This window comes from Cydia fagiglandana, chromosome Z (assembly GCF_963556715.1).
Source record: "Cydia fagiglandana chromosome Z, ilCydFagi1.1, whole genome shotgun sequence".
NCBI classification, from domain to species: domain Eukaryota; kingdom Metazoa; phylum Arthropoda; class Insecta; order Lepidoptera; family Tortricidae; genus Cydia; species Cydia fagiglandana.
The window spans coordinates 40,033,502-40,057,066 of record NC_085959.1 but is presented as its reverse complement, the minus strand read 5'-3'; the positions used below and the strand labels follow the sequence as shown (position 1 = coordinate 40,057,066).

Genomic DNA, 23,565 nt, shown 5'->3' with positions numbered 1-23,565 from the left:
GATATTGATATGCCCTTAAGTATGTTTCTCACTAATGGATGACTGGAGATTAATTCTGATCTCGATGGATTGGCAAAGGTACAAATCACTGATTTATGTACTAATATTGTTGCAGCGGCTAGATGTTCTCTATGATGAAGAAAACATAGATATTCTGCCACTTTTTCTGGAGACGGGTCATTAATAGAACAGGAATTTTCAGCTGCCCATTTTTTCCATCTGATCCATGCTGAATGGTATGTTCGTAAAGAGCTTTTTCGCCAGGAATTTTCGAGAAGGTCCTTGTACTCTTGTGGCCAGGTGTTTATCTCGGAGGCCCACCCCGTACCCTCCAGACTTCCAATTCTAGGTCTCTCACTTCTGGAGGTGGTTGGTTGGTTCTGCGATCCATTAGATTGAATTGTAAATCTCGAATCGTGAACGGGGCTGCTGTTGCGCGAGATTTGAGATCGGCTCTCCAATGTACTTTGTGCCACCTCGGGCAGGCAATTAAGTAGATTCCTCGCGCTTTGTTCAGGTGGCAAAGTACTCTCGGCATTAGACATGGTGGGGGGAATATCCACGCCAGGTTCCAGTTCCAATGTCTGGAGAAAGCATCTACGAATAATGCGTTTCGATCCCGTATGTCCTCGGTCACGTACACTGGTACCACCTTCGACTGAGCTGACGCAAAAAGGTCGATCTGTGGTGTTCCCCATTTGCTGAATATCGTGTCCATGACTGAATTCGACAGGGACCACTCCGGAAGTTCTTGTTGGCGAGAGAGGCTGTCCGCCGTAGCGTTGTATCGACCCGGGATGTGTCTCGCTGTAAGCGTTATATTTAGTTGATTGATGAGCTGGAATATCATTCTCGTTAGCTTCAGCAGGACCAAGGATTTGGTGCCCCCTTGTTTCTGCAGATAAGCTACGACAGTTTGGTTGTCTGATTGTAGAAGGCACGTTTGTCCTCGTACTATTTTCTTGTTCTTCTTTAGCACTATGAATACTGTCCACAATTCCTTCCTGTTGCAGTGCCACGTTTTTTGCTTGCTGTTCCACGGTCCTTTTTGGTGTCTGCCATTTATGGATGCGCCCCATCCCCAGTCCGATGCGTCTGTCGATATAAAAATTGTCGTTTGTTTTGGAAAAATAGCAGAATTGTCGGACAGGTGTCCTAGCCACCACGTGCAATCGGATAGAGTCTCCGGGGACAGAGCATATTTTTTGCTCGTCGGGAATCTTCTCATTTTGTTGTTGTCTCTCTGGAGGTGCCGACAGTGCAGTCGCCCGTAAGGCACGACAAAGGACGCGAAAGTCAGACGTCCTAGAAGACGTTTTGCTTCTAGCCAGGTGCATTTTTGTTCCGTTAGTATTTTCGACAGTTGTTTCCTCGTAAGCAAGTTTTTCTTGTGGTCTATACTCTTTATGTCCGCTTGCGTGTCCCAAATAATCCCGAGGTATTCTTGTTTTTGAGATGGAGTTTGGCTGGTCTTTCCGGAGTTCAGTTGCCATCCGAGGTACTTTAGTATTTGACAGGCACGAATTCCTTGTTTTGTTAGTTGTGACGGATTCTGCCCCGCTATGAGGAAGTCGTCGAGATACACGACCACGCGGATCCCTTCGCTTCTTAGGATGCTTGCTACCCAGTTCGTTAGTTTGGCGAAGACTTGAGGTGCAGTTGCTAGACCAAAGGGCAGACACGTCATTTGAAAGAGGCTTTCTCCCACCTTTAGCATCAGGAATCTCCTGTGCTGCTCTATTATTGGCACATGAAAATATGCCTTTGAAATATCTATTTTCAGTAAGTAATCCTGTGGTTGTAAGAAGTTTTGAACTTTTTGGGAGTTTATAAGCCTGAACTTTCTTGGTTCTAAAAATTTGTTTAAGTTTTTCAAATTGAAGATCTGCCGAAAGCTGCCGTCCGGTTTCTTTTTCAGGAATAAAGGGGACAGGAACCCCGTTGGAGCCGATGCTGGCTCTATCGCCCCAATTGTTTGTAGGCCCCGAATTTCCGAGTCCATGGTAAGGCTGGGCGTCGTCTCCAGTGATTTGATGTCTTCCTTGGAGAGGCACATTAACGGGGGTTTTTTGATAAAGGGGATCCTGTATCCTTTTATTATGTCTAGTAGAGTTTGATTTGCTCCTAATTTTCTCCACTGATTTACCCTTAGACGTAGTGCCCCGGCTCGAAACTGATTGTCAATATTTTTTTATTATGCGCAGCTCGCGTGGGGCGCTTTCTGGAGTCCTTCTTCGAGCTTTGAGTGTCCTTGGCACGATTCTTTTGATGACCAGACGGTTTGGCTGGCCCGTGGGCTCGTCGAGGTTGTCTTGTCCTATTGAAGTTCCCGCTCCCAGCGTTGGGAGTTTTGTTTTGCATTTTGCTTTTGAACTCCGGTTTCTTCGGGGGAAAAAACTTTTCATATCCGCCATATTGTTTGAAAGCTTCTGAAAGCATTGCTTCATCAAACAAGTGTGTCTTAGAAGGCGGGATGTTCTGCATGACGGTGTCACACGCCATATCCGAGGATGAGTAGAACGCTCTTCTGGTCGATATTATTTCGGAGCGCCGGCCACAGACGTATTGTAGCGCCTGGTCGGAGATACGCCTGTACCCAGACTCTTTTGAGAGTACATTCCGGTGTATCGCATTGAAAATGAGGGGGTCATCCACCTCTCTTGCTATCTGCTGGAGCCCATTTTCTAGGGCTCGTCGCTCCAGCAGAAAGGCATGCGTGAGAACCCCTAAGGTTTTGTCGATTTTCAAGAGTATATCTGGATTACACCATTTCGGCGTGATCTTGCTTAGCTGAGGGTTGATTTTTAATGCAGTGAAAACCGGAGTTCCATGTAGCGTTTTTTCCGCTTCTTTGTAACGCAGATTATTCCATGTGTCAGAGCCAAGGCGTTGGCATTTAGCTCCTTTTGCTACCATGTCTGCATCTGCCGCTGGAACAGGAGGTTCAGCTTCTGTAGTGATCGTGTCAAAGCAAAGACCCGCTATGGCTTCTGTCTTGTCACCCCATGTTGGTACTGGCGTTTCTTGGCGCTCCTCGCTTTCGTTGTTCGATCCTATATCAATGTCGGAATAGGACGTGTCCGCTTCAGCGATAGTATGATCATCAGCCACTTGAACGTCTTTAACTGAGTTTACCGCTTGTATGACGCGCTCGGCGGTGTTGTTCGAGGCGGCCACCATTTGTTTCATCAGGGCGGCGAACATTTCAGTTTGTTTCGCCAGTGCAGCGGCAATAGGATCCGGTGTGGCGCTCTGTGTTTTTTCTGTGTTCCCAGGGGTCCTCAGTCGCTTCGTTCTGGTTAAGGACCGAGCTGGAGAGCTTGGAGCTCGTTTTGAGCCCCGCGACGAAGAGCGTCCTCTTAAGAAATTATCGGTCTCTTCTCTGCTACAAAGATGTGGTTTCATCGTTCTAACTGTATTCAGAACATTTTCCACGTTGTTGCCGTGTATTTTAACAGCCAGTGAGTAAGGGGCATAAATTAGGGCTCTGGTAAAAGGCCATTCAAGCATCTTCAATTTTATGTTTTTATATGTTTTTTCGGATAGTTCCTTCAGGTTAAAAGCTGCTGCTATGTCTGCTGTCGGGATCGCATAGCGCAATTTGTTGGTTATCTTAGGATCGGGTGGATCGCCAATGAGCTCTCGAATATTGATCTCTTCTATTTGCCAGTCCTTCCAGTCTAACGGCATGAACGGTAGAACGGCGTCATGCAGCTTGTCGATCGGGTCCTTTGAGGAGGAGGCTGTGGTGCCCGTGAGTAGAAGGATCTCTCGGATTGTTGGCATATTCCTGAAAAAGGAATACTATTTGAGCATAGCTGTAACTGATGATCCGTCGGATCAATTAGGCTTAGAGAGGACGGTCGCGCGAAGCGTCGGGCCGTTGGTCCGACGGGCGGAACTGATGGTATGTACAGTGAACCGTCGGGTCAGCCGGACCGCCCGTCGGACGGGTCCAGTATGGAACGGATAGGAGCCGACGGCTCAATTGAGACGACGGGTCAGATATAGGGATATACGATCCCTTTCGTTCCGGGTTTTTGCTTTTGTAGTGCGTATAAAGCACGTTTACTCAAAAAGCAGGAGCAGGTGATGTGATACACGCTGCTCGCATACGTCTAATAACGTAATGTGATTTGATGGCTCTCAGAGGCGGTAAGCCGTCCGGAGCATCAATAAAATTAACTCGTAGGTTGCTAAAAGAAAGGGAAATAGACTTACCTTAGTCTTACACTTGTAGAACTAAACGTAGATAGTTCACTTTTATATTCGCTTTGCGAACGAACACACGTCGTTACTTGGGGGAAAAGTCAAAGCGTACTGACCAAGCAGCTAGCCGGCTCGCGTTGGTGCCTGTTCCGGTAGTGACGTCACGCCAGTGTTGCCACTTAAGGTGGCTGTAAGTAGGTTATAGGGAGTTTGTAGAACGATTTACTTGGGGAAAAGCCGATCGTAATCTCAAGGTGGGTCAAGCAGAGGCTCGGACCTCTAAATAGCACTATTAAGTACTAAAACATAAAAACTAATAAATGCGCGTTTTCCCAGACACAAGACCAAGCCAGATAGATGTTTCGGCACCGTAATACCCCATATAGCAAATTTAATCGAAATCGCTAGAACCGTATCCGAAGATCCCCGAAATATTATAAATATACAAGAATTACTCGTTTAAAGGTATAAAAATTAAGATTCCATGTCACAAAATTAAACACTACTATTTAAAAAATTAGGTAAAATTTGGGGCAGATAATATTTTACAGAACATCCATATTATTAGATACGTGCCTAAGTAAAAATATAAAGGGCCATTATGTACTGTAAAACGTTGTACAATACACGTGCGAAAAGTTAATTCGCAACTCGTGTCGATTTAAAGCACTGCCTTCGATTGTGTTTCAATTTATCGCCACTCGTTGCGAATTACCTACTTTTGTCACTTGTATCGTATTGTACTAAACACATATGGGGCATTATCTATGAAAAGGGACCTTATTGTCGATGGCGCTTACGCCGCACAGCGTCACGCGGCATTGTATTTATATCGGAACATCGTTAATAATGGCGTAAGCGCCATCGACAATAAGGTCCCTTTTCATAGATAACGTCACATATGGTGCTACTTTACCGCCCTAGGGCGGGTTTGAGGACGATCTCTACGTGCCTATTTCAAAAATTTAAAGGGCCATATGTACTGTAAAACGTTGTATAATACTCGTGTTAAAAGGTAATTCGCAACTCGTGTCGATTTAAAACACTCCCTTCGGTCGTGTTTCAATTTTTTACTTTTCGCACATGTATCGTAATGTATTTGGCTTTGGGTGTCCAATATCTTGGTCCAATGTCATTGCGTCTCTAGCAAAGTATACAGGATGTTTGGTACATCGTTTGCCAAATCAAAAAGGCATATAGGTTGAGTCATTTGCTATCTTATCATGCCTAGAAAAACAAAATTGGCCATGGCTTTTTTACTACTACGCAAGTAAAAATTTGAAATTTACGAAAAACTGGCATATAAGTGAAAAAAAAAATGTGCGCCAAATTAAAATTTCTAGGCCTGAGAAGAGATAGCAAATGACTCAACCTATCTGCCGTTTTTATTGGCAAACGATGTACCAAACACCCTGTATAATACTCGGTGGTCTCTAGCCCGCTCCACACTCGTGCGTGAATCGCGGCACGAAGAGCGAACACGAGTGTGGAGTCGATTTCGCTGAACTGCGAAACGCGCACGAGGATTGGGCTTCTAAAGCAAAATGTGAGACAAAATACACATTGGACAAAAAAAATGGACATGTGGTAAATAAGAGATATCTCTTTCTCGCTCTCACTTATGTGTGTAGCTCACCAAGGTCGCGGTGCGATGCGGTAGTCTGTTATGGCTTTTAGTGTCCTTCCTACTTTGTCTGTGAACGACCATAGACAAAGCTGGATATCCGCATCACTACACGAAATAGTGAATGAATGAAATTGTCTCCCTCTGAGGAGATCGTCAAGCGTGGCTAATCAAGGTACCAAAAGGTGAGGTTTCTCGGCTTTAATTCCCTGTTTAACACGTTATAAACCGCCAAATACGACCAAGTAAGTCCTGCCAGAAACACTGCGTTATAAATTAAACTTGAAATTAGCGTCAAATAGTTCAAGTCCTCGTTGCAATCTTAGGAATGCGAATTTGATGAAGTGTGGCCAGTCAGGCGTTGGTTTTGTATGCAAGAAACTGTGACAACCGAGAGTAGTGAATATTTGTGTGTTCCAGGAAAATGAGTAGCTCGGAGGAGGTATCATGGATTTCATGGTTCTGCGGGCTGCGGGGAAACGAATTCTTTTGCGAGGTGAGTAAATCGGAACATAGAAAACAGAGTGCATCAATGCACGAAGATAATGTCCTTATTGATCGTTATGTTCTATTTTAGGTGGACGAGGATTATATTAATGATAAATTTAATCTGACGGGGTTGAACGAACAAGTGCCGCACTATAGACAAGCCCTGGATATGATCTTGGACCTTGAGCCTGGTAAGTCACATATTTATTTTTGCCTACATGCTGTAATTTTATTATCTTTGAGTGTAATGTGATTTCTAAATGTGAAGTTTTTGTATCAATTTCAAAAATATACTCAAAAACATGAGCACACTGCAATTAGCCCTTTTTTTATCAATTTAATTACACTGTAATTTTCTAGAAGATTGTCATCATGTGGTCATCATTACAAGGGCATGATGTTGTCATTTTATTTTTTGTGTCAACTATTGCCAGGAACCCGTCTAGTGGGCACTAGGTGTACACTACTGTGTTATTCATTATATGGCCCTACCAACCCGGCTAGCAAGCACCTACAGATATTGTATGGCTGTTGGAGTACCATTGAATTTTTTTGTCTGGCAATGTCTCATACTTTGTCTTGTATTGTAGAGGTACAGAACATTACGGCCCAAAGAATCTGGAACTTTCTGGATGCAACGGGCATTAGTAATGAACTTTAAAGGGCCGTCACAATAGATCAATGCTGGTCGATGCGACACTCAAAGGCCCACAACACCACAATAATAATACTTTGTCTTAGCAAATGCCATGCAGAGTTAGCTTGGTCTGACTGACTCAAAAATTCTATGTTAAATTCACAACCTCAAGATTGAAGGTGAAGACTGAACTGTGGCACGGATAATAAAGAATGTATGGCACTATCACTTTCGGCTATTTAGGGTTGTCAAAATTCAAGTCATTATTTTATCTGTGGTCTTAGCCCCGGCGGTGCTAAGCCTACGAATTACACGAATCCGTCAAGACCCGTTCCCGTGTAGTGCATTCGGCTACGGATCTACACTCGGCTCCGGATCCGCGGATTTCGGCTCTGTTCGGGTATTGAATACACGGCGCCGGCGGACCGTCTCCCCCGGCCAGTTAGAATTTAAAGAAATATTTAGAGTCAGACCAAGTCGGTCCATAAAAAGTCTGCTACGGATTTGATAGCCCACACACTGAAAGTGTTATTTTAGGGTAACATTCCATTTCCAACGACAGCTGCACTACTGTCAATTTTACTATGGAAATTGACAATGACAGCGACGCGTTCAGTACCGGTAGTGCAGCTGCGGTTAGAAATGGAATGTTACCATTAAACGTCAAACTTCTATGAAATTATGACATATAAATGACACTTGCACTGCATGGGCTATCAAATCCGCTGCAGACTTTTTATGGACCGACTTTAAGAGGTGGTATTCAACTTAAGATCTTTGTCCAATATGCATTGCGTCTCACTCTCTCATTAAGCAAAATGTGAGACCCAAATACACATTGGACTGAGATTGGACAGATGGAACCCTTCCACCACCCTTCGTGTCGTGTTGCAAAACGTCATAAATTTGTTTGTTAAATAAGATGGTATAGCTAATTCGTTACTTGGTCGGTTTATATTAGGTACAGGCGTCTTTGGTATAATATACGTCAAGATTATATAGGTTGGATAATGTCTTGATTTATTTTGTGAAATATGGAGGTGTTGCCGAAATGCAATTTAGTCGGATTAAATTAAATGAGACACCTATTGATGTTACTGCTTGTAAAAATTATTCAGTAATGACTGTAATGAGCATGTAGGTTTATAATGAATATTAAGCTACTAGTTTTTTCTCACATTCCCACTTAGATACTTTTTATTTCGTACTAAGTTCATAGAAATTCACGTGTACATTAAGATAATAATGGTTTGCGGGCGGCACATGCAATAAAATAGCCGAGGCAATTTTGACACCGGTATTTTACCCGGCAATTCCGGCATACCTTTTGTTTGGAAAGTTAAAGAAGTAGCTGTTATTTTACAAACAAAAATTGGATTTTTTCAGTTATTTTGGAGGGGGCAGCTTTTGAACTCACATCACAAGTACTCAGTCATTAAGATGTTAGTTTGCCACTAAGAAACGTTGACCGTTTCTAATCTTAGTTCAGCTGTTTTCATTTAGTCATACCTACTTGTTGTCATTCGTTATAAACTTTTCATATAAAAAGTATAAAAACACAAAAACTAGATCGATTTTTTGCCCCTGAAACCCCCCCAAAGTATAGCAAATATCATCGGAATCGTTAGGGCCATTTCCGAGAGATGCCCGAAAAATAGAAATAGAATATACAAGAATTCTTCGCTCTTATAAAGAACGCGATCGATCGTCATCGTCACTTTACGTCGAGAACGGGTGGGACCCGTGTGTAATTAATATCCGTGGATCCGGACACACGGGTAACACGGGTACACGGATCTTACTTACACGGATCCTAATTACCCGTTCCGAACGGGCCACAAATCCGGTTTCGTGTAGCACGAGAACGGGGCTCGGCAACGGGTACCCGAAACCCTGACACGACCGCGAGCCCTAATACAGATGTTAAGTTGTGCCAACCCTAGTAATTGCTTGGAGCAGCTGAATGGAGCTGAGAATGCCTAGAAGCTCTTGTTTCCTACCCCTGACTGAACTGTGGCTTTATTCACAACACAATTGACTAATGTTAGTTGATATTAAGTAACATTGATGCTTGGTTGTACAGATGATGACTTGGATGATAATCCCAACCAGTCTGACCTCGTGGAGCAGGCTTCTGAGATACTGTATGGACTGATACACGCCCGCTACATATTGACCAACAGGTTAGTGCTATATCTATTGCCTTGTTCTATGTTAATTTTGTGTGCTGATTCCATCCATTGTCTCAATTTATATGGATAATAATAAAATACTCAATAGCCGAGTCCACACAGAGCAGGCCTACGTGCGAGGCAGTTTCCTCGCACAGAAATGGCCAGTGTATATGTGCTCGGCCAAGGCACTATAATTTTATCCTAAGGTGCTTATCATGTACTGATAATTGTCAAAAATATATTTAATGTAATTTAATATAATTAATCAAAACACTAATAAAATGTTTACCTCTTTTTACAAATATTCTTATGTTGCACTTTGCACACCTATTTCGTCTTTTCTTCTATTGTATATGTAATTCCTGTTTTGATTTTTTTTTATATTCGCGTGTGAACCATGCAGATAATATGTTGTATTGTCAACAGAGGTATTGGTCAGATGTTAGAAAAATTCCAAGCCGGGGACTTTGGACACTGTCCCAGAGTTTACTGTGAGACTCACCCTATGCTGCCGCTTGGTAAGTATTATCATGTATCTAACTATAAATTTGAGAATAACAAAGAATAAAAAAATTGGAAATTATTAAATTATGTAGGTAAGCATATAAAATCGCAAGAAACAATTTGTTCAAAAAATGGTTTTCGAATGAATCTTCGGCAAATGAATTTTTTGGGTAGATAAATTGATAATTTGGACATTGAAATCTATTACAGTCGACTACAAAGATATGTTTACATTTTTCGCCTTATTACAAAGGTGCAAAAGTGTAAACATATCATAAACAAATGTAGAATAAGTTGACATTAGACAAAAGATGTCAAACCATCAGGTTCGTCTGTGCTTACTTAAGCCAGTCTGCACGGCAGACACGGAGAGACATTAAATTACTGAACAGGCCGTGGTTATTGTCAATTTATGCTTTTATATTTTCATAGAAACAAACGCGATTTCTCAACGCGGTAACGTAACTCTCGTCCAGACTTGAACGATTCTATTGTGTATGTATTCTTTAACTTTACCTAAAGAATTTCTGCGAAATATAGTTCTGAACTCAACAATGGGGACATTGTAGAGAGCTACTATGTTCGACAACAATACGATATAACTTTTTGAATAAGCAAAATGCCAGTCTACAACCAACCTGAGGGGAGAAAGATTTTATTATAACATATGCCTTTCCCATATTATTATTGACTGAAATACTCACTTATTTCCTTATAATTTGGGTCACAAGTTAATGTTAGTGAAAAAAAAATTAAATGATGTTGGAGATTCAGAGTACCCGGTAATATTACTTTTTCATGTGATGAGCACAGATTTCGATTTTTTTTTCAGAAAGCATTTTCTAGTGACGAGTAGGCAGCTCCCTCGCTCATTTAAAGAAAATAATTAAATTTTAGTTGTTTTTGCAAACACCTATTTCATACTTTAGTAACACTTAGTAACACTTAATAGTACTAAGTACAGAAGACTCACTCTCTAACAAAACGCGTCTGTTACGATCAGCACAGATATGGCCGCTAGGTGGCGACAGCGCCACGCGCGGCTTATGGCAAACCCCAAAATTGGGGCCAAACGGATGCACTTTTAGCTACCTGTAACAAAGCGACGAAATCGCGGAGTTAGACACGCCTGGTAGCGTTATGCTTGCAATTATATATATTAATACATGCAAAAAATAATTATATGGCTATATATTAGAAGTACAGTTTGTATGTATAGTACATGGACAACATACAATTTTAGGTAGTGGCTAGACTTTGCACATGTCTATAAAACATGTAATCACAGGTCAATAGATTAATCATTAGCACATAATAGACTTCGATAATTTCTACTTACATGTTTTGAAGTTTATTATTGTCTTCTTTTCTAACACGTATTGGTATACTTTAGATAGTTTAGATACTTTAGATTTAGATGATAATAAGTATAAAATTAAATTGCATTATACAAAAGTGGATGTAGGTATTATTATTATTTTATTTGATACACTAGCAGCTCTTAGAGCTGATGCGTGTATATCGAAGCACTTGTATTTTATTTTGCACTTTAAAAAGTTCTAAAATGTGGATCCATTTTATTTTTGAAAGTGTTGACCGACGGTGCACTAACAACAGTTTCTGGTAGAGAGTTCCTCACATTTACATTATTTAGGTATGTAAGTAAATCATACATAGTTACCAAACTGTAAGTTAAAAATAGGTAGCTAGGTCCAAATGTGCTTAGAAATGTTAAAATAGGTTCTGTTTCGACCTATTGTTTGGTGTTACAACATTCCCGCACCCTTAAACCTCGGAGTATGCTTATCAATGCTTGGTTCTTAATGTAACCTTTGCGAGCAGGTTTGTCGGACGTACCCGGCGAGGCGATGGTGAAGGTGTACTGCCCGAAGTGCATGGACGTGTACACGCCCAAGTCGTCGCGCCACCACCACACGGACGGCGCGTACTTCGGCACCGGCTTCCCGCACATGGTGTTCATGGTGCACCCCGAGTACCGGCCCAAGCGGGCCACAGTGCAGTTCGTGCCGAGGTTAGCTAATATCTCTCACACGTCTATTCTTGTACAGATCAGACACAGTCTTAATTTTGAGTCATACACATGGCTATCCCACAGACCACCTCAACTGCTTGACGGATCACATAAGACGATCGAGGTCACCACACGTGAGCGTTTAAGTTAAAATCGGTGACGACCATCCTGCGATTTATGGAAGATATAAAATGGTCTTCTAACTTTTCGAGCCATTTGTTTTATCGTGTTTTATGAATTATATGTTTTTGCATCTGGTCTACAACGAGCCTTGATTGAGACTCAAACTTTTTAAGAAGAAGGCTGTTAAATATCGTCCACTTATCTCAGTTGGTAAAGAAGTTACGCTGTGATTTTCTAAGATACGGCAGCTTATTCTAGAGACTACTATTAATTTATGTATTACATTGTATGAGTTATCTAGGTATGAGACAGCGGGTCTATAAGCTTGTTTGTATTGCAGACTATACGGCTTCAAAATCCACCCGCTCGCCTACCAGATCCAGCAGCAAGCGGCGGCCAACTTCAAGGCGCCGCTGCGCTGCCTCTCCTACAACAACGGTAAACGCTAGGGGCGCGCCGCGCTCCCGCGCGCTCTCAGGCGCACTGTCCGTTGACGACCCTACACTGAGCATTGGGCTGGGCTGATTGGTCGACGGAGCCCCGCTTGCGGGGCTGTGCTGCCGCCATCTCATATATCGAACGACGAAACCTCGCCGACAATTGCCATCTGACCGCTTAGCATGAATTGCGTTGTCGCGCGCAACTCCTTCAAGAACTTAGTCGCGGGCGACGACGAAAGCCATGCTAAACCTTTCAGTCAAAGTCTTAAATAAGTATACAATTTTGCACTTTATTTTAGTGGTTCAATGTAAAACATGTACACATATCTATGACTTTGTGAATTGTTGGTTCAACAAGTAAACTTACCTACCGTTCCAGAAATATATAGGAAATTGCCATTATTACGAGATAATTGTCGATTTAAAAAAATAGGCGCCGGAAGTATTAATTTGTAGTAGCTGGAGCATCGCCAGCCGATAGACCAAGGGCGGGCAAGTTGATATCGCCGCAGGCCTAACTATAAGGAGAGGAAAGGCATACATTGTATGTAATATTTGGTGGTCTGGTGACGCCCTTTCTAGGCGACGTGAATGTATATATCTACTGAACGACCTACCCTGAATTCATGAAAAAAATAGCAATAATATAGAAATAATTCTGAGACCAAGACCAAAATGTATGAAACTGCCAATTTTTTTTGTGATTTAGGGTCGGTCTCATAGTAAATGGTTTTAATTTTCAGTGCATACACATATTATATTACATTCACCATAAGTGTTGCTAAGAGTTGAAACATCCTAATTCTAAGATGCTACAGATAGTTGAGCATCCTGTTATAGCTCCTCTACACGATGGGCCAACGCCGGCCACTCCAAGGGACGCATTTATGCGTTAGAGGGAGCAAGTGATATTGCTATCTCATGGCTGCGTCCCTTGGAGTGGCCGGCGTTGGCCCATCGTGTAGAGGAGCCATTACGTTGGTGATATATTAGATGGCGACTGTGCTACAAGCGCGGGATCAGTCGGCCAGTGCGCCCAGGCGGCGTTGTACATTAGCTGTCATCCTAGTGTATAATGTCAACCAATGTACGCTCAGACACCGTCCTAAAGAAATATTGTTAACTGGATAATAGACAATTAAAATTAGCCTCATGCAAGACTTATGTTGTATGTTTTAAATCATTATTTTCGTTTTAAGACCGGAAATAATAAAAATATTTTCATAAACCTTGCCATAATATTATAAAAAAATATTTAAAATTTTTGAGCGCGGTTGGCACCCTCATCATTTTTGGCGCGAATTCGACAGAACTGATGACGTCTAAGCGTGTGAACGCAACTGATGTTTGCTGCTTCGTGGTGAGGCAGGTCATAATGCCATCTCTATCACTCTTGGTTGGTCGTAAGGCCGTAACACGCTATCGCACCGCACCAAGGTCATGGGTGCGTCGCACAATGACCTTGGTGCGGTGCGATAGTGTGTTACCACTATTAAGAATTTGTTGAAACTAGTTTAGGGTTGCCATACGTCCCGGTACGCCGGGACATGTCCTGGTTTGAAGCATGATGTCCCGGTGTCCCGGCCCATAAGCTAATTGTCCCGGTTTATAAATCATAGTTATTTAGTAGGGGGCATTGAGACAGACAGACGGCCGGACGGTCAACAAAGTGATCCTATATCGTTTTTTTCCTTTTGAAGTACGAAATCCTAAAAATCTACCTACTATTATCTCGAAAAAATTTCGCGCTCGCTTCGCTCGCGTTTTCATTTAGGTACCTACATTGTTTGTGACAGTTAAGTTGAAATTTGGTACACATATATTATGTCAATCTATAACCCGAAGACGGACATGTAACGTAAATAAAATGAATTTTAAACATAGGGGGTACTTATTGGGGAGTAAATGAGACAGTTAATAAACAAAGTTTTGCAAACTATATGGTGTTATATATCAAGTGATAGAGCTGTGGGAATCTCAAATATATTTTATTAATAATTTTAAGATTAATAGTTTAGAAGTAATTTAAGTAAATAGACAAAAATTACCACTTCCCCTCTTTATCTCCGAAACTACTAAAATTAAAAAAAAACACTAAATTGTTCCTTACCTATAGATGACAGAAAAACCTATTAGAAATATGCAGTCAAGCATCCGTCGGACTTGTTACTTAGTTTTTGATCTTACGGGTCTTTTTTAAACATTTCACTCACGTTTCACATCAAAATATACATTGTTGAAAATTGTGCAATGTACGGAACCCTTGGAAGGCGAGTCCGACTCGCACTTGGCCGGTTTTCTTTAAATGTCCCGGTCTGAGCCCCCACACTTATGGCAACCCTAAACTAGTTACGTCCCGTGACGTTTCGACTAATAGCCTTGCGTTTCGCTCACTAGCTTTTCGCGGGCAATTTTTTTTTCTTTATATTTATTATTGATGTTTTAATAACGGAAATGCATTAGTAACGGCAACAAACATTGGAATAAAAATATTTCGTTTTAATATAAAGTACATGCATGAGGGTAAATTGTTCACATGCTATTACCTTAGAACGGTGCAGTAATGCTCGGTACACACGATCGAATTACATTGACATTTGTATGTTCGTCTCTCTCAGTCGTGTTTAATATGACGAACACCGCACACTACGTATGCAAAACAATACTTAAGTTTTAACCTTTTAATTAATGTATAATATGCAATAAAATTTCATGTATATTTATTAATAATATGTGTTTTATTTCCATTTCCATACATGGTGTGGGGTGTTGTTTAAGTCCATTTAACATGTTAACTGTTTGTGTCCCTTTGTTTAATGGTGTGCGTGTATGTGTTGCTCCTTAGACTACCGCTTTACTCAGATGGTTAGTATATTCCCATTTGGGGCCCACGTGACCGTTGCCACACATGAGGCGGGGACAGATGGGAATGATTTATATGATAGCATCTATTCCAGTCTGTGCCCGGCGGGGACAAAGGGTGTATTCCCTTAGTCCCCGCCGGGCACAGATGGTTGATGAGAAGTTGTGACTTGAGTAAGTAAATTAGATTTCAACCTAGAGTGTGCTCTCTACTAGAAAACCGTCTGCATTAAGTGGTAAGGTTGTAAATAAAAGATAGAATCCTGTGCAGGATACTTCTATGTAAACTTTAGTGTTCACAGCATCATTTTCATTCGAATTTTCCGTAGAATCTTAGGCGGCTATCACACGCCGATTCCGAATACTAAAATACTGACTTATATTTAGTTAAAGGTTGAGTACCTTAACCCTTAGTGTTTGAACGCTGTTAATATGCTTACGGCTTTAGTGGCTGCTATTTTCCATTTTTGTTATCACTGTAACATTGTACAGTCAACTGTAAAAATATGGGTGCACAAATCATCTCAAAAATATGTCTCATATCTCTAAGGTCAGCGAATAAAGAACTATGGGACATATTTTTGAATAAGTTGGCACGCATATATTTACAGTTGACTGTACCAGGCACACCTAGAGCACGGGAATGAATATGAACAATCTTATAACAATGTTCGATTAGTTAAACGAAGGTACTATCCTGAATACATACAAGTTATACATCATATTCTGTATCTATCAGAAAAAGACATATTTGGGTCAAAATTATTTTCGTTGTCTTGTTTCTGACCACTCTGTCACGCTTCTATTTTTGTCTTTTATCTAATAAATTTAAAAAAGTTGAGTGCTATTGCATTTCTTTCTAGCTGTAGATTATAATTTATAATTCTCTTGAGAAAAAATAAAAACTAATTACTATCCCATACAAAAAGCTCCACTCCGTCCAATATTTTAGGGACAAATAACAAGACAAAGAAAATAATTTTGACCCAGTTACACAGTTCATCCGTCATAGATTCGCTTCGTATTTGACCGAGTGTTACACTGGGGCGGAAGAACACAATTTAGTATTGTGTTCGTTTCAGTCGGAGACACGTGAAATATAAAGACGTTATATATCCGTACGAAGTTGTAACCCTCATTGTGTAGGTTTAATAGACATGTTTCGAATTATCATCATACTATTTTGCGAGTATGATTTCGTTCATTCCTCAATCATCATCTTCATTCGCATCTAACTCAATTTCGAGAGCTGTACATGTCGTCACTTTAATATTGTCAAAGTATCACTATCATACACTCTTCACACCATCTATACCAGTTTCGAGGATAATCTCTGTATAAAGTCGGGGATATACTAGGGGACAAAAGCTGCCGTGCTTATCTTATAATAAGAGCAGTAACTCATTTTGAAATCTCTTTCAATTGTAGAACATATCGTACAAGTACAAAGTATAATTGATATGACATTTCAACTGCTCTTAATATAAGCACGACAGAATGTCCCACGATATGTGTCGCCTGCGACGTCGGGTGAAGTGGCGCGACATAGTCGACATGTCTGGCGACACGTGTCGCCTGTGTGTGTCGTTAAGCTTAACAGTCTTTATTGACTAATTGTCTCTAAAGTTATTTTACGTTTTATTAGACAATGCATAATTAAGTTTTCTCGATCGAAAACTATTTTAGGATCTTTTATTAGTTTTATAATATTGATACATACTGTGTAAATAATGCCTATTTATTGTCCTCCGTCAGGCCTTCACGGAAATATCAACTTGTTCCCCCTCCTTCTACGAAATTTTATAATGACTCCTTTACGTTTCGAGCTGTTCGTCTGTGGAACAGTCTGCCGTTAGACATTAGGTGTGCTAAAACTCTCCAAAGCTTTAAAAACCTTCTAAAGAATCATTACTTATCTCTTCCTTAATGTGCCCCTGTGTATATATTATATATATATATATATATTGTGTTTGTATTTTTGTATGTGTTTATATATATGTATATGTATGTTATATATATTAAACTATTTGTTTGTACCTATTGGTACATATTTATATAATTGTATATGACCGAATGTGTAATCTTCTTATTCCTGTAACTTATTTCGTGCACTACCTGTTTTTAAAAGTTTTCTATTCTTTATATCCTGCTACCCCAAGGTTGTCTGGAAGAGATCGCTTACAGCGATAAGACCGCCTGTTGCTACCATTATTTACACTGTAAATCTGTTATTTTATTTTTCTTTGTGGTGCAATAAAGAGTATTTACTTACTTACTTACTTAAACAATTAAATTAATTCTTAATTTAATTAATACTCCAATACATACTAGCCAAGTTTTTGAAAGTCAAGAGTAGTAAAAAAAGAGGTTTTCGAATAATCACTTAACATGTGGAAGATGGTACAATTAATACAAGTTATTGAAAGAGTTTCACTGTGTCCCGTGATCAACTGTACTGTACCCCACTGTCTCCTCCTGTTACACCCATTCCAATAATAATGTAATTTTATAGCTAACTATTCTGTTGCATGAATAATAATTGCTATGTTTGGCCTAACATTTGACAACAAAGCACTTGTCTAATAAAACGTTACTGGTAATTTAAATGGCTAGAATTAAATGTTTGAAAGTAAATACCTAGGGTACGTTAGATTATACGTGGCTCGAGTCGTTGTGTTACGTTGGTATCGATAGATAAAAAATATAATGGACATACATACATAGTTGAATAACATAGTTTTGATCAGTATAAACTAGATGGCGCTAACGTCAAATCGAAAGAGCCATCTCGGACAATTAAAATTATCGATAAAAGAAACAGCAGACACTGCAGTCAACTTGGTTCCTCCGTTTGCAAACTACGTTGGCACAGGCAGTGTATCTACCGCGAACACTGAAGTGCCACGGTACCTACACCCTCATGGCTCCTCTACACGATGGGCCAACGCCGGCCACTCCAAGGGACGCATTTATGCGTTAGAGGAAGCAAGTGATATTGATATCTCATTCTACCGCATGGCTGCGTCCCTTGGAGTGGCCGGCGTTGACCCATCGTGTAGAGGAGCCATCAAATCCTGGCACCCTCGGGAATTGAAATTTTGAGAAACGTGTTACTAAGATTCCTAGCAACGGGCCTTTTTTGTGATAATTGATTTAAAAAATAATACGTTTTAATCGCGTTTGTGTAGTTGTTGAAATAATAATAATTAAACATTTTCTTATGTATCGTTTTTAGTTAATTATGGTATAAGGTAAAATTTTGGACGTGATAGAGAATTAAGTTGAAATCCGTGTTTTGACGTTGACGTACCTACATTATTAGTAAACCATCCTTTAAAATTTATCATATTTATGCCGATTTATCTATGTATAAGATAATGGATAATAATGCCACACTATAGGAAAGAAACACCAATATTACTCTACTCTATAGTATGTAAATATGCCTATCTACATATGCCTATATAATAGTACTAGAACAGACACATTTTACCTAGAATAATCTCTGATTATAAAGTTAACTATGGCCCACTTGCACCATCCCACTAACCCGGGGTTAACCGGTAAAACCTGGAGTTGCCATGGTTACCCATACAATTTGACACCTGGTTAACGATTTAACCGCTTAACCCTGGGTTAGTGGGATGGTGCAAGTGGGCCTAAGTTAGTTAATTGGTTAGTTTATTAACTTATCAATAAGCAATGGTGCGTGTTAAATTATCTCACAATTTACGAGTATAAGTACAGTCAAGGAATTTAAATTCCGACCCATTTCGTACTTTGTCACAGTGACAATCAATATGAAAGCCGCTAGAGACCTCATACGGTTGTCACTGTGACAAAGTACGAAATGGGTCGGAATTTAAATTCCTTGACTGTACCTTCAGATGTAGTGCATAATTATTATCCATCGTATTTTCACGGAAACTTACGAACGTGTCTTGCTATTTCAGTCAGTCTCGGTAGAAAAAGTACTGAGGTTGACTGCAGTAGCATGACAAATACGAACGTGTCCAAAAAATTCTCTCTCGAAAACGGCGAGTCGCGTTACGGTATTCTTGCCCTAAATGTGCTCTTGGCGCTGGCGTGTACAACTATATGGCTCCTCTACACGATGGGCCAGCGCCGGCCACTCCAAGGGACGCAGCCATGCGGTAGAATGAGATAGCAATATCACTTGCTTCCTCTAACGCATAAATGCGTCCCTTGGAGTGGCCGGCGCTGGGCCATCGTGTAGAGGAGCCAATAGGTACAGTCGACGTCAAAGATATGTTTACATTTTTGCACCTTACTCCTTTATAATAAGGCGAAAATTGTAAACATATCTTTGACGTCGACTGTACATGACGGAAGACCACATCAGAAGTGCACGGTTACAGTTTAATATCAACCTTCATGTATTCCAGGAAGGTTTATATCACTAGTAGAGATTCACTATACCTTATAAAACAAAGTCCCCCGCCGTGTCTGTCTGTGTGTATGTATGTTCGCGATAAACTCAAAAACTACCGAACGGATTTTCATGCGGTTTTCACCTATCAATAGATTGATTCACGACGAAGGTTTAGGTGTATAATTTGTTAACGTTTTGTGTAACCCGTGCGAAGCCGGGGCGGGTCGCTTGTAATATTAATAGTCGGTTGGGTATAATAGGCGTGACGGTTTAAAGGGTTAATATATACAGCTTAGATATAATTATGTCATTTATGTGTCTGGCACATTATTACCTAAAAGAGAAATCCAGCTAGTTGCTACTCTGCCTTAGAAACTGGGCCAAAGGGCGTAACATTTAAGCAATAACAATACTAGGAACGTATTTTATTTAGATACATCCGACATATAGGGTTACTGCTATAGTAATTGGCCACTCTTATAACTTAATAAGACTGAACCGCCACAATAAGACTTCTATACTTCGTTTTTTTTAGCATTAGAAATTAGGTAAACAATCTTGATGTGTCATTTAATTGAAAAACACATTTTAAAAATAAGTTACGGCAAATATGTAACAATTATGAATCTAATACGATCATTTATATTCTTCTGCTTTCATAAGTAATAGTTTTATATTTTTATAAAGCGTTTTTCAATTAAAAGACATGTCACGATCGCTTACCTTCTTGCAAGTTCTTTCTAATGCTAAAAAAAAACGAACTATAATTAGCTTCTAAATTGGCTTCTATTTTTCAGCCTTACTATGAAAAGACCAATTACTATGTAGTGGGCAATAATTATAGCACCCTATGTAGAGAGCCGTAGTAGATTCGTTCATGTATATTTTTGAATATTTTGTACGCAGACGTAGTTTAGACGCTGGTAGGCTAGTTGTAAGCGGCTTTCTTGTTAGAATATTTAACAATTTCATTTTGGGTTGATTTTTATTTTTTTTCACCATGTTTCGACAAAATTATGTGGATAGATAGGCATAGTTCTCTATTCTGTACACGTGTAGAAAAGAATAGAGAAGTGCCCTAAAAAATCTTCCTCTGAGTTGCGATAAGAGTATTTTCATAACTCAACAGAAAATTAACACTCTTCACGGGTCAAGTTTTGATTTCGTATTTGTTCTGTTCAAAATAAGAAAGCTCTTCAAATCAGCTGAAATCTAACGAAATAAATACGACATAATAATAAAAATCTGCCCCAGGATCGTTAGTGCAATTCGCGGGCGAATTGTCGAGGAATTTAGACTTGAGTAGGACCTGGGAGTTAGGTATGATATCGATGCGAAAAACCTCGGTCTTCGTGTGCGGACTACGTGTATTGCTGTAAAATATATCGTTTCCATCCCATCTTAGCGGCTAAAAAAACATACTTTGCATTATCAGCATTTACCCGAAAAGTTTAGTTGAGTTTGAAGTTGCCAATAAGTATAGTCAGCAACGGACGTGCCTAAGCGGGGGATCATGAAGTTGTCAAAATGATCTACACATAACTTTGTTATTAAGGGAACAAGCGCGTATTATGTAAATGTTTTTGAACCCCGCTTCGTCGCTTCTGCTGACCGTACTCTGGAATGGCACCCCAATATGGTAGTTTAATGTACGTAGGTGCTAAGTTATATGTACGGCATTGCGCAGATATAGACATCAGAATAACCAATGTATTGTAGAAATGGGGACGGGCTGGTATGTCACCGTTTTAATTATATACTTTCGAGTTCGCTGAATTTTGCCCCCATACAAAAATTCATCATAAGAGTGTTTAAGTGCGTTCACGTCTGATTGAGTGATTGTGGTCGCTAACAACACGCGTGACGCTTATATAACATAACGTAGAAATATGAGTGGAGCGCGTATAACTGTAACATAATTATGGGTGAATCAAATTTTTCTTGGCACTCGTTAAATGTCATTTTTCCTATACTCCGTTGATGGGAATGCATTCAACCATTGCATTACCAACGGCGGGCTTTAACCTTTTTGACGCCAATGACGGGTATATCTGATCCGCACCGGACGGATTAATACGTCACAGACCACAGAGCAACATAGACCTATTTGCATACGCATAAAGTTCAATTTTAGTTTTGACACTTCGGTGAGATGGCGTCTTAGTGACAGATTTTGCGTGACACGGCGTTGAAAAGGTTAATGGTAGGCGCTTACCACCACACACGAGCGCATACTAGGTGGGTTCATGGCAGTGAATGTGTTAAATGTCAAGTTTTTATGAAAATATGTATTATGATTTTAATGACACGTCTCCACTTTGTTATGTCATTTAATAGTGTGAAGGGTGGTATATTACGTAGGCACGGCTTTATTCAGTGATGATATTAAAACAGTTTCATACCGAGGCCCCAGTAGACGCGATAGTAAGAAAATGTAATTAAGACTAGCACACGTAAGTTTTTATTTTTATATACGTTACGAGTAGGCTAATTGTTCTATTGTAGTCGCGCTGTGTTGAGTATGTTCCGTTGTATCGGTTCGGATAATCAATAAATATTTTAACTGTAGATGGTTTTTTATTGCTATCCGCTTCTAACCACGTATTCCTACGCTGCCATTGTAAGAGCTAGTTGCTATATAGGGTGACTGCTATATGTAGTTATTGGCTACTCTTCACAATAAGGTTTTTATTGGCTTGTTTCTACCTGATTTGTATAGAGTGGCCAGTTACTATGTAGTGGCCTATAACTGTAGCAGTCACCCTACCTAACCTTTTTTTGTCTAAATGCACGTAGACATTTTTGGCCCTGCCCTAAGGCGATTCACACATTGACACTGTTATTTGCCTCGGTAAGCAACAGCGCGCGTGTATAGACGTCGTTGGCAGGAATAAGTCAAAAACGCCTAAAGTCTTCGCATTGTCAGAAAATTCCGTTATGACATTACTATCCTGCTAACATTAACACTACACGGGCCATTACAAGATGTTGACGTGTAAACCTTGTATGAATAGCTAACAGCTCAAGTGATTGTGACTGTAGGCTAATATCTGTTGAAGTGTCCAGTCACCTGCTTTAAATGGCACAACGAAACGCTCAAAAATATTTGACACAAGTAATTGTTGTAGAATATAGAGACATTAACTCTTTCAATTCCACGCCAATCGTGTACGGCGCGTTATAGTGAACCTTGTCGCAATGACCGAAGGCGTATATTGCGCTGTAGTCGCGCGCGTCTTTTCACGTCTTTGACAGTCGAAGGGTTACGTGTTACATAGTTTTTCTCGCTTCGGTGTGCCATATACGTGAAATGTCTATTTGAACGGCGATTTTTTTTCAGCAGATTCGAAGATTCCAAAATGATTGTACCGAGATGAAGCGGAGATTCCCGACGCTGACCCGCAATCACTGCACTGTACTACATATTTTCCTATTTACAACAGCGTTGAGTAAAAATAGTTAAGGTAAGGTGGGGTAAGACTCACCGGGACAAGACAAGCACTTGTACGGAAACCTCATAGGGTGACTGCTATAGTTATTGCCGTTCTTGGCCACTACATAGTAATTGGCCACTCTTAACAATAAGGTTTCTTTTGGCTTGTTTCTTTCTGATTTGTTAGGAGTGGCCAATTACTATGTAGTGGCCCATAACTATTGCAGTCACACTACTGTTTGTCTTGCCCAGAGCTAAATAAACTATGTTCGTCTTACCCCACCTTACCTTATAGTTAATTAGTAATGTAAATCCAAAGCAACAGTATTGAGAATTCCTTAGATTACACTTAAACGTATTTCGTGGACTACACTTTCCCAGTTAATGTATGATATTGACAGATTAAAATACAAATATTTATTTTAATATGAATAAATTGTAAAGTTTTATAAAGTTTTTTTTTCTGTGTGTCCGGTGTTATCCCATTTATGCAATGTGCAGGCGTATTAACACCGTGGGATAGAATGTGACGGACACCGTTTTATCACGCTGTCACGTAGACAAGAACGACCATCATATCCGTACTGGGCATGAATGCTTAACCTTTTCGCCGCCACGTCTATGAAGTAATAAAGTATCATCAAC

The 23,565-nt window shown here is 40.2% G+C and overlaps 1 protein-coding gene across 3 annotated transcripts; it reads left to right on the top strand.

Annotated features, from left to right (window-relative positions):
• The first annotated feature begins 5,881 nt into the window (after window positions 1–5,881).
• LOC134679439 (casein kinase II subunit beta) lies at window positions 5,882–22,969 on the top strand. Of its 3 annotated transcripts, none has more exons than XM_063538347.1 (8): window positions 5,882–6,018; window positions 6,254–6,329; window positions 6,411–6,513; window positions 9,043–9,142; window positions 9,560–9,651; window positions 11,480–11,669; window positions 12,133–12,230; window positions 22,831–22,969. In XM_063538347.1, exons 2-8 carry the CDS (start codon window positions 6,258–6,260, stop codon window positions 22,848–22,850), a joined length of 675 nt encoding a protein of 224 aa, XP_063394417.1. In that variant the 5' UTR covers window positions 5,882–6,018; window positions 6,254–6,257; the 3' UTR covers window positions 22,851–22,969. The 3 variants fall into 3 exon arrangements, with proteins under 3 accessions (XP_063394417.1, XP_063394415.1, XP_063394416.1); XM_063538345.1 differs by having other exon boundaries at window positions 22,828–22,964; XM_063538346.1 differs by having other exon boundaries at window positions 5,937–6,078; window positions 22,828–22,965.
• Window positions 22,970–23,565: the final 596 nt, after the last annotated feature.

Coding starts and splice junctions, on each gene's coding strand:
- LOC134679439 (XM_063538346.1), top strand. CDS start 6,258: ATGAGTAGCTCGGAGGAGGTATCATGGATTTCATGGTTCTGCGGGCTG. Junction 6,330..6,410: donor GAAACGAATTCTTTTGCGAG/GTGAGTAAATCG, acceptor GTTCTATTTTAG/GTGGACGAGGATTATATTAA. Junction 12,231..22,827: donor CTGCCTCTCCTACAACAACG/GTAAACGCTAGG, acceptor ATTTTTTTTCAG/CAGATTCGAAGATTCCAAAA.